Source organism: Lampris incognitus, chromosome 2 (genome assembly GCF_029633865.1).
Source record: "Lampris incognitus isolate fLamInc1 chromosome 2, fLamInc1.hap2, whole genome shotgun sequence".
Taxonomy (NCBI): Eukaryota; Metazoa; Chordata; class Actinopteri; order Lampriformes; family Lampridae; genus Lampris; species Lampris incognitus.
This window is the reverse complement of record NC_079212.1, coordinates 140,145,781-140,157,833: the sequence shown is the minus strand read 5'-3', so window position 1 is coordinate 140,157,833 and position 12,053 is coordinate 140,145,781. Positions and strand designations below refer to the sequence as shown.

At 48.9% G+C, this 12,053-nt stretch overlaps 1 protein-coding gene across 1 annotated transcript in view; it reads right to left on the bottom strand.

Moving 5' to 3' along the window:
- Positions 1-405: 405 nt before the first annotated feature.
- tspan2a (tetraspanin 2a) overlaps positions 406-12,053 on the bottom strand; it is a 21,825-nt gene continuing 10,177 nt past the window's right edge. The window contains 7 exon segments of the mRNA XM_056301816.1: positions 406-2,138; positions 2,380-2,463; positions 2,806-2,871; positions 2,984-3,076; positions 3,175-3,249; positions 3,357-3,454; positions 10,483-10,615. Of these exon segments, the coding sequence (XP_056157791.1) occupies positions 2,073-2,138; positions 2,380-2,463; positions 2,806-2,871; positions 2,984-3,076; positions 3,175-3,249; positions 3,357-3,454; positions 10,483-10,615 (615 nt within the window). The 3' untranslated portion in view covers positions 406-2,072.

The window sequence follows — 12,053 nt, the reverse complement described above, 5'->3', positions numbered from 1 at the left end:
GCTCGACAGAGGCGGAAGTCAGCGTGGTTGCGCGCAGTAAATCAGACGTGACAACCTGCAGGACTTCCGCCGGGTCACCCTCGTGTAGAATTACAGAAGTAGCCGTGATATTTACCGTTTTCCTTAATTAACATCGGGATTGTTTACGTCATAAAACTCATATGCTTTATAAAGTATTGTAACGTGCATGGATTAACAGTGTTTCCCAACCCAGTCCTCAGGGACCCCCTATCCTGCAGGTTTTCATTGTAACCCTGCATATGTAGCCCTGCTTGTACTTACTCGACCACTTAATTATGCAAGGTGTGCAACGTCTGACAAAATTCATTGCTGATTGGTTGAATAACTACAAACAGGTACCTATTCAGGGTTGCAAAGAAAATATGCAGGATAGGGGGTCCTTGAGGACTGGGTTGAGAAACACTGGATTCGTAGATACGCTGGCTGGCGGGTCTGACCCTTTAGTCTAGCGGTTGGCGATGTCTCCTGCGGTGCGGGCGACACGGGTTCGCGTCCCGGCCGCGGCAGTTCCTGTGGTTGCCTTGTCCCCCGGATTCGCTACAGTGTTTCCATGTTCTTTGAGTTAAAACTGCCTGTAAAACGTTGCTCGGCTCTTACCACAAAATGGCGGCCGGTAGAGAAGCCTCCCGGTCATGTGACACTGGGCCCTGCAGGCCCATTCATAAAGCGTTACGCAAGCGCCGGGTATGCGGTTTGTGTAGACGGTTTCCAAACATCACTCAACCCAGATTCAGCGCTGCCCGCCTTCACGATGGGACCAGCAGGCCCTCCTGTGCATCCCGCCATGTGTATATTTATAAACCTGACTCACCACATGTGACGCTGTTGCAAGACGCCGCTGCTGACAGACGTGGCGCGCTGTGTGCGCAGATGACGGTTTGGATGAAAGATTTGTGCACACACAAAAAAACCAGAAGTAAGAAACCACAGACGTTCACGAAAGCACCCGATATACATTTAATTCTGCTCTGCACGTTACAAGCCCACATTAAAGATGTGATCCGCGTGCCGTTTGCGCACGAGCAAAACGCAAACCCGCGTGAAGTCACACAAAAAGCAGCTCGCTGTTAGGGGGGGGGGTTCGCACACACGACGTTGCATAAATTCACCAACATCTGGGCCGTTTTAGAGACGCACAGAGAGGCAGTTTGTCATCGGACCTGCCCTAAACCCTGTGGGTCGATACCGAGCATGCGCTTCCGTCTGTTGCGCGTGTCGGTGTGAATGCAAGCATGATTGCAGACAGGCAGCACACACGTGTGTGTGCGTGCACGCACGCGCGTGCGCGTATGTGTGTGCGTGCTGCAACAGGCCGGGGCGAGGGTAGCTGCAGGCGTCTCTGTTTGAATGCACAGTACAGGCCCTGCAGGGCGGGAGGTACGCTGCAAGGGTACGGGCTAGTCCTCAAAATTTATGCACACGGATTAACGAGAAGCCAATAAATGACGTCAAAATGGCCATAAGGTGCGTCAAATAAATAATGTTAGAAGCAGGCACATAAAACAAGGGGTTCGTATAAATAGCCTATTTACAGCAATACGCCTCAGTCATAACGCTGCCACGTCGGAGGGGGTTTTCTTTTTTTAATGTGTGTCATGCTGGAGGCAGTGTGCGGTAAGCCGGGAGGAACGTGGGCAGTGTTACGAGGCGATAAAACGAAACAAAGAAATGTCAGAGATGTGAGAAAGGCTGCGTGTCACAGATAGCAACCCGGGAAGTAATCTGTAGCTTCAGTGCTGGTGGAGTCCAGGAGAGTGTGCAAAGATGGCGGCCCATCTTTCTCTTCTTCTTTTGGGTGGAGTTCCTTTCCTTCAGAGACCATTTGAAGACGACCCCCCCCCTCTCCCGTGTGTTGTTGTGCTCTAATTGGGCTTGATGACGGAACCCCCACCATCCATAGGTGTTCTGAACCATTTCTGTTTGGGTCATCCACTTCTTAACCAGAGGGTCTGATTGTGAGAAGTTCGGGGCGTCTGCAGAGGGCCGTGTGTGTGTGTGGGGGGGGGGGAGGAGGAGGGGGGATAGTAGGTGGGGTCCATTCACAGTATGGATTATATAACCTCCCTGCTGTTTCTGATTGCACAACAGAGCACCATACTGAAGATCATCCCTATGATCTGAGGAGAGAATCAAACACAGGTTGGGACATGTTTCTAAAAAAATAAAATAAATAAATAACGAGGTCACATATTTGTTATCCGTATAACCGTCTCGTGCAACATCTAGGCTTGCTGTTAAAGCTCCATATATGGTCATACGATGCGTGGGGGGCCAATACGAGCCACGCATTTCCCTCGCTCAAATGATCAGAATTAACGACTGCTTGGCAAGGTTTTGTGAGTATTGGCAAATCCTCACCATCACTCCGGCAATGCTTATCCCAACATATCCAACGATGTACAGCTTTTCGTTGAAAAAGTCTGTTATCGCGGTCAGACAGTCCTGCAAAAGAACAGAAGAGAACATTCCGTTCATCAGATACGGCTAAAGTGGCATCCTATAATCTGCAGCTGCCACATTTCTATCATTTAAGGCCAAACAACGGGGATACACAACACGCTGTACTTGATACTGTACACACACAGCAAGCCAACGTTTGATTTGAGTGCCATATCGTGCGGTTACAATTTGAGAATGTGCCTCTACTGCCCCCACGTGGTTGACTAGTGTTATAGCAGGCACGATAATTTACTGCCGCTATGTGGTTGAACGGCGTTGCAACAGGAATGAGAATTTACCGCCACCACGTGGTTGAATAGTGTTATGACAGGCATGGGAATTTACCTTGGTCTCTTCATCAGACTCGGGGCATAGAGTTGGGTCCGGCGAGGCCCCACCACAGCAATTCAGCTACGAATGCAAATGATGTAAATGATGGGAAATTATTGTTATCACTACTGACGACACCTGATAAATAAAATAGGCAATATATCACCTTTTTTTTAATTTTTTTTTTACTTACAACAGTGTGGTACATGGACGCTATCGTGGTGCTGTTGGAGTTGGAGGTGTCAGAGATGACGCTGCTGTAAAACTTTTGGACTTCCTCGACAATCTAATATGGAGAGAGGATATCAGAAATTAGGTCGGCTTGTTGGGTTATGGGGCTTTACTTCGGCTCGATGAAGGAAAATGTACGACAAAGTGACCCACTTGATCTTTGTTCAAGAATCCAAACACGCCGGCTGCAACCGTGGCACCAAAGATAATCAGGAGGCAGGCGAAGAACTGCAAAAACAAAGAGCAAGGACTCACACGTCATAGTAGCCGAACCTGTTGTTGCAGATCACTTGCGTATTATTGTATCCTTTATATCTTTGAAGTCTTTGACCTACCGACGCAAGAAGGCACTGAGACTCGCGAACGGCCCCGAAGCAACCGAAGAACCCCACCATCATCATGAGACCTCCGGCCCCAATGAGGATGTAGACGGCTGAAAGGAGAGGAAAGGTGGGAGATGAGAGGAGAATATCAGCCAGCAATAACTAAACAAAATAAACACAACTAAGTGCATTCATTCGTTTTTCTTCTCCGTGTGCTTAATGCAGTTCAGGTCTGAAGGTGGGCTGGAGTCCCTGGCAGGGGCCCGCACACATAAAGTCACTCACGCAGCTCACAACTCATAGCCAAATTAGCAAAACAAGCCTAAATATGACTTAAAATCCAGATACTGTGGAATAAATGTTGCTTCATTGTTTATGGGGGAAGTGGAAAGTTCTCCCACGAGTCCCGAGTGCAGCATGATGCAAACTGTCAGACTAGGATAGAAAAGGGCAGGTGTTAGGTGGTTGTTCCTACTGGCTTTAATCAGAAATGAGAAGGTGAAAACATAACGCTGACCTGAATGAGTCAAAATTGAAGAAGAACCACAAGTACGAACGTCAGATACTTGAAACAAGAGTTGTTTCCTGTCATGGCTACTCCAATGAGCCATGTCAGGAAATGACTCTTGTTCTGGGTTTTCTTCTTCTTCTTCTTCTTCTTCTTCTTCTTCTTCTTCTTCTTCTTCTTCTTCTTCTTTTTTGTGTGGACCCTCCCCCCATTTTTTCCCTCCCCAGTTGTATCTGGCCAATTACCCCACTCTTCCGAGCCGTCCCGGTCTCTGCTCCACCCCCCTCTGCTGATCCGGGGAGGGCTGCAGACTACCACGTGCCTCCTCCCATACATGTGGAGTCGCCAGCCGCTTCTTTTCACCTGACAGTGAGGAGTTTCGCCCGGGGGGCGTAGCGCGTGTGGGAGGATCCCGCTATGCATGTTAGGGTTAATACGCCTGTCTGTGCCCATGAGCAAGGCAGTAGGAAGAAATAACGAGCTGGTCCCCGGGTGCCGCACGGCGGCTGCTCCTAGCTACACAGCCAGGACGGGTTAGATGCAGGGAGTCATTTGTTGTACGTATGTACAAAATGACTAATAAAGAGTATTACGTTTTATTAGTCTGTTCTTAATTACACAACACAACACATTTGTTACGTTGGTGAGCGAATCACAGGAGACGAACGAACTGCTGTTTAACTTTATTTAGCGACGCTGCCTGTTCTTCTTCTGCCCCCTTGCAGCAGCCCCTCTCCGCCAGCTATAGTCTCACAGTGCCACCCAGTGGCGATGGGCTGTAGTGTCCACAAACGCAACAACGTTCATTGCGCAGCTATAGTACACAGCGTGTAGATCTGCCACATATGTGATCCAGTATGAGTCATAAAGGTTTTATTCGCGTGTTCTGACTCCACCGGGCAGGCTGGTAACTCTGCGTCAGGCCTACTGACTGGCTGGCTGGTTGCCTGCCCCCGCTAATGTCTTGTGTCACTGTGTGCTTGATGATTATACCATAACACATCTGGAGAGCTGAATACTCGAGTCAGATTAGAAGTAGTCCTAACACAGAGTTATCAGCCTGCCAGGTGGCGTTATAACGTGTGAATAAAACCTTTATAACTCATACTTGCTGCTTTGTTTTCTTACTGTGTTCTGTAAGGTGTCCTTGAGTGCTCTGAAAGCCACCTACAAATAAAATGTATTATTATTAGTATTATTATTATTATTAGTAGTAGTAGTAGTTGTAGTAGTAGTAGTAGTAGTTGTTGTTGTTGTTGTAGTAGTAGTAGTAGTTGTAGTAGTAGTTGTTGTTGTTGTAGTAGTAGTAGTAGTAGTAGTAGTAGTTGTTGTTGTTGTTGTAGTAGTAGTAGTTGTTGTAGTAGTAGTAGTAGTAGTAGTAGTTGTTGTTGTTGTTGTAGTAGTAGTAGTTGTTGTAGTAGTAGTAGTAGTTGTTGTTGTAGTAGTAGTAGTAGTTGTTGTTGCTGTTGTAGTAGTAGTAGTAGTAGTAGTTGTTGTTGTAGTAGTAGTAGTTGTTGTTGTTGTTGTAGTAGTAGTAGTAGTTGTTGTTGTTGTAGTAGTAGTAGTAGTAGTTGTTGTTGTTGTTGTTGTTGTTGTAGTAGTAGTAGTTGTTGTTGTTGTTGTTGTTGTAGTAGTATACTGGATCAGTTATGGAATATCTGCACACTGTCTATAGCTTTAACGAATGTGTCGTGTTATATAGTTCATGTAAATCCTCACCTACTTTTCCCAGGTTGCTTCTACACAAATTCCGCTAAACGCATGTTTCCTCCTCACTCAGCAGGTAGAGCGGGTGGTCTAATAACCGGAGAGTTGCTAGTTCGATCCCCGGCTCCTCCGGAGAGCGTGCCGAAGTGTCCTTGAGCAAGACACCGAACCCCTAACTGCTCCTGATGAGCGGGTCGGTGCCTTGCACGGCAGCCTCCACCGTGAACGTGTGTGTGTGAATGGGTGGAGGTGAGGCGTGCACCGTGAAGTGCTCCGCGTGGTCGGTGGTGGACTAGCAAAGCGCCGCATAAACGCGTTTACCGTCTGACCGTTTACAGTTACAGATGGCTAGGATGTCACCCGCGGTATCGTGATAAGATTTTAGCCTACAGGCCCCATATGTTGTCTCTACAAGCTCAAGTGACATCACCTCCCTGGTGACGCATCACGGCTCCCTCCATCCTGAGGCCTGACTACCAAAGGCCCCAAACAGTGAAACTATACACCGGGTCGGTCCCTGAGGTCCACGTTAAGGGCCTAATCAGGGACACAGTCAGGAACAACTGCAGCAGTCTAATTAATCCACAACGGGGGGGGGGGGGGGGAGAGCAAGCTGTTGTTTTCTCTCCGCTGGAAAAAAAAAGCCGAAGGGCACGACCAGAGAGGATTCACAGGAACCGTGACTATGGAGACTGCCTGCCTGCCCGCAGGACATGTAAATAAGAGATGCGGGCAGATTGTCCGGCTTAGCGATGTTAAACATCACGGGCCGAAACCAAGGTCTGTATACAAAACGGCTTGTATACAGAAGGCGGTATTGGCCCACGCCGGTCTCCATTACTTAAGATCTGACTTTAGATTGGTTTAACAGCAGCCCCCCCCCCACCCCCCAATTCCTCTGAAAACCACCGAGTCGACCTATTTTGAGAGTTTTTCTTGGAACATGTGGGGCACAAATAAGTTGTTTAATTCAAGGAAAGGCTTCTTACTGATGTCCCGATTTGATATTGTATTTCTATTTTTGCAGCACATTCTGTGACTACCATTTATATCCTCGGCCGGCGGTGGGGGTAAAACTGGAAATGCAAACCAGTGAGCATCTGATTCTCTCTCTCTCGAACACCCACACTGTACCTGTTTTCCACATCACTCAGTTCACACACACACCGACATCAAGGTGCAGAGGGGACCGAAAGCACAGCGAACCGGCCGTGGGGGATGTAGCCACTCTGCCCTGTTATGGTATCACTCCATTTAATCTGCTGGATTTCCTTCCTAGAGGTGTATGTGGGCAGCCAAACCCCCAATCCACCCAGCTCGGGATAAATAATATTTATCTTGTTGCCACGGCGCCCCCCCCCCGGATGATTATAAAGAGCTGTGATCGATCTTAAACAGGTTGGAGTCGATTCGTGGATGAACCGGCGACCTCATATTAACTGCTGGAGACTCTTCACAGGCTAGCGACACAACGAGGGTTGCTAACATATAAGGCAGACCGGTGGGCCTCAAGGCCGATGGGTAAACAGAAAAGGGTTCTCAGCGGTGTTGAATGTTGGGGGGAGGATATTTGAATGTCAAATCAATCGAAACCACAGATGTTATCATGCGGACAGCAGCCGTACAAATGTGCTCCTGCATTCAACTGAGAATGATGAGAGCACCAACCAGAGATGGGACCATGTCACCGTTTTCCAAGTCGCAAGGAAGTCTCCAGTCTTGCCATTTAAGCCCCAAGTCAAGTCCCGAGTCAAAACAGGCAAGTCCCAAGTCAAGATTTAAAAGTCCCAAGTCAAGACTTACAAATCCCAAGTCAAGTTCCAAGTCAACACTTACAAGTCCCCAGTCAAGACTTACAAATCCCAAGTCAAGTCCCCAAGTCAACACTTAATGTCACAAGTCCAGTCACAAGTCAAGACTTCCAAATCCCAAGTCAAGACTTACAAGTCCCCAAGTCAACACTTAATGTCACAAGTCAAGACTTACAAATCCCAAGTCAAGTCCCCAAGTCAACACTTAATGTCACAAGTCAAGTCACAAGTCAAGACTTCCAAATCCCAAGTCAAGACTTACAAGTCCCCCAAGTCAACACTTAATGTCACAAGTCAAGTCACAAGTCAAGACTCCCAAATCCCAAGTCAAGACTTACAAGTCCCCAAGTCAACACTTACAGTCCCAAGTCAAGACTTCCAAATCCCAAGTCAAGTCCCCAAGTCAACACTTAATGTCACAAGTCAAGTCACAAGTCAAGACTTCCAAATCCCAAGTCAAGACTTACAAGTCCCCAAGTCAACACTTACAGTCCCAAGTCAAGACTTCCAAATCCCGAGTCAAGTCCCGAGTCCTAAACTCTGAGCTTCTTGTCCTAAACAAGTCAATATGTGCTCCTTATCAAATTTGATGCCATTTCAGAACTTTAACAACCGAGTAAATGTTGATACACTAACATTCATACAAATCACGGATGCTTTTTAAAATGCGCATCTATTACCGATGAGTCAGGGTGGACCTGTGACTGTGGAAATGAAGAGTCGGTCGGCTTCACACGCTTTAAAAACATCTGATCTTTGGTTTGGGAGAAGGTATCCAAGTCTTTCAGGTCAAAACACTCAAGTCCAAGACAAGTCACCGGTCACTGGTGTTAAAGTCAAGTTGCAAGTCTTGTCAGTTTTGTCAAGTCAAGTCTAAAGTCACCGAATTTGTGACTTGAGTCTGACTCGAGTCAAGTCATGTGACGGGAGTCCACACCTCGTGGAATTGAGAAATATGCAAAAGATGTTGTAATGGTTGTTTTTTGTTTTTGCATGTTTTATTAAGTCTTAAAAAGTGTTTTTATTTGCTGGGCCCATTTGCTGCTGTGCACTTTTGCACCCGCTCGCTGGGACTAGCGACCCGATCTCTGACCACGGGAGTCGCTACACATGCTAATATATGTTCATGCATCAATAACACGACTAGAGAGTAACTCATACCACCCAATGTAGTTAAATCCGTTGAACCACACCGCAGAACGACAAACCAAACTAGAAAAGCCCTTTGCAGATCTGAATTTAGCCGAACTGCCGAAAACTGCTGCAAAATGTAGTGAAATCGGCTGCTTTGCTTGACGTGCGAGTGAAACGACTCCCCAGACCTGCCCCGCGTTGAGGACGCAACAGAGTGTTATTTGTGGCCGGGCGTGGGGAGGCAGAAATTCACCTGCCCCACCCCGGACAGGCCCGGATGCCCCCTGTGGGCAGATGCCAGCTCTGGGAAAGCGCAGCGAGGAGCTGATAAAGTGAAGTCACCATTTTAGGTCATGCACTGAATGGGAGTAACAAGAATAGGCTTCATTCTAGTCATCCGGGCCTCCAGTGGGAGAGAGGAGAGACGGAGAGAGAGGGAGAGAGAGAGAGATAGTGAGAGCGATGGAGAGAGAGAGGGCCTATTGTGTAGCATATCGGAGCGCCACTGAACACTGAAGGGTCTCCTGAAACACGAGATCTTTCAAGATCTGCTAAACTTCACGTAGGAGGCCCACGGTACTGTATGTCCAGCAGCCACGGCGTGAAGGCGCACATTGTCTATCATCAGAAATAGACACGTCAACCTATAGACCTTTATTCAACAGGCGGGGTTGTCGATTTGACTAAAGGCTATTGTCCACGTTGCCACAGTTCCCCCCCCGCCAAACAACAACGCTACGTCTAAGAGTCCGTGCCGTGTCTTTGGTACCAAGATCTGCTCGGTATTTGTACACGTGGAGGAGCAAAATTTGCGTCGCTCTCGTGTTTCCTGTGTGGAACAAATCTGAAAAAACACGACGCCAAATTTAGAATAAAGGTACAAACCCACAATTTGATGCTAGCTGGCCACAGCACTCCTGCTGTTTTCATCAGACAAACATTGTTCAACCCCCCCCCCCCGCTTTTTTTTCTCCCCAATTGTATCCGGCCAATTACCCCACTCTTCCGAGCTGTCCCGGTCGCTGCTCCACCCCCCTCTGCTGATCCAGGGGCGGGGGGGGGGGGGCTGCAGACTACCACATGCCTCCTCCGATACATGTGGAGTCGCCAGCTGCTTCTTTTCACCTGACAGTGAGGAGTTTCACCAGGGGGACGAAGCATGTGGGAGGCTCACACTATTCCCCCCCAGTTCCCCCTGCCCCCCGAATAGGCGCCCCCCACCGACCAGAGGAGGTACTAGTGCAGCGACCAGGACGCACACCCACATCTGGCCTCCCACCCGCAGACACGGCCTTTTTTTATCTGGGCCGGGTAGCGTAGCGATTCTGTCGCCTACCAACATGTATATGTAAGGACACTCGAGCAAGATGGAGGTAACACGGGGATTCGAACCAGCGGGTCCCGTGTTGGTAGGCGACAGAATCGCTACGCTACCAGGCCCAGATAACAAAATCGCTGTGGCTCGGACCCGTCCCACACCCGACACTTTCATCCGGCCCGCATACCACGTGGAATGATGGCACTTGGGTGGTCCGCTCCTGTTTGCCAGATCTGGGCCAGAACCGAGCCATAGCAATGCCGCATGTGCCACATATTTGCCAAAGGTGGCCCATATTTGTGTTGTGATATTTGGGCCATATTCACCATTTACCACACGGGCCACTTCAGGGTCACATCCAGATCACATGTTGCCCAGAGCACCGCATCTTTCCCAAAAAAGGCCCCACATCTGATTCGGCATATTTGGGCCATATTTACTAATATACATGTGGGCCACTTCAGGCTCACATCCATTTTGTCAGGGCCAGAAGAAGGCCACCAGTGCCACATCACTGCCTGAAGTGGCCCACATCCGGATGCTGTCTGGGATTATGGATTGTACCTTTAAACGTTTCACTCACAGACGAGCTTTATTCCGGTGCACGATGTGTCGTTCTGCAAATTAGCCCAACTCAAAAGCGTGGATTTTTGGACCTACCTATGAAGAAGGTCTCGGGGGCGCCGTCGCCCGTCAGGAGCTGGGCCGTGTCCGCGTCAAGCCTCAGCCACAGTCCGACAGCCAGCACCAACAAGCCCGACAGCTAGGACACAAAAGAAGAAAGACAAGAAATCTCCCACACGTATTCAGTTTACACTCCGCCACCGCACGCGCTCAGACGAGTCAGTCGCTCAGACGAGTCAGTCGCTCAGACGAGTCACTCGCTCAGACGAGTCAGTCGCTCAGACGAGTCAGTCGCTCAGACGAGTCAGTCGCTCAGACGAGTCACTCTGGAGGCGTTAATTCTGCACACCCAGGTGTGATGTGCCTCACAAGTTAAAAACCGGATATAAACTGAAGGATGGCGTGCTGTCCATTTGAGTCTCAATACAGCCACTCTGAATAGTGTGATGCTGCTCGAGACTCCGGTCCATATGTACGGATTCATGGCGGGTCACCCGACTGGCTTTTCATGCATTTTTTTTTTAGATGCGTCTGAAAAGAAAAAAGATGCATCTCTACACAATTTATTCTAGCTGCACTGATTACAAACAATACAGCTTCAGAAATATTATTCAGGTTGACGGTACCTTCAAAATCCTGCTCTCGTGTTGTGCCGGTCTATGTAGCTAGCGCAAGCTAAGTCAGGCGGTGTGCAAGGAACAGAACAATCCAACCAAATAATTTCATTTCAGTGGAATAAACACGCCTGTTGCATCATCCGTGCTGACAAAAGGTGCCATCACCAGACGGAGATTAAATGGAAATGCTCGAGACCCAGATAACTAAATCGCCGTGGCCCGGACCCGTCCCACGCCCGACACTTTCATCCGGCCCACATACCGCGTGGAATGATGGCACTTGGGCGGTCCACTTCTGTTTGCCAGATCTGGGCCAGAACCGAGCCATAGCAATGCTGCATGTGCCACATATTTGCCAAAGGTGGCCCATATTTGTGTTGTGATATTTGGGCCATATTCACCATTTACCACACGGGCCACTTCAGGGTCACATCCAGATCACATGTTGCCCAGAGCACCGCATCTTTGCCCAAAAAGGCCCACATATGATTTGGCATATTTGGGCCATATTTGCTGTTATACATGTGGGCCACTTCAGGATCACATCCATTTTGTCAGGGCCAGAAGAAGGCCGCCAGTGCCGCATCACTGCCTGAAGTGGCCCACATCGTGGTGCTGTCTGAGGAGGAATAGTAAACTCAAAGTTGGAAATAAACCAGAATCCGTCTTCCTCACTATCCAGGAGGGAGGGCTTTTCTAACCACGCCGCCGGCAGCAAACAGAGCCGAGCCGAAGTGACCGGGGTGTGAGAGGTAAGGGTATTAATCGGAAGAGGAGAGGCCCGTTAGTGAAACAACAGATGCCGACTCTAAAGGCTCGTCGGAGTATAGACCCCATTGGCATCACCAGATCTCCGTCTCCCGTGGCGTGTCGGGGGCCATAGGCGGTGCCAGCCTCACGGGGTCAGCTGACGTAACTCGTGCTGACATTATCCGTCTGTTGGCACCGCAACCCAAAATGACAGCGTACAGTACGCCCCTTTTGGCTCGG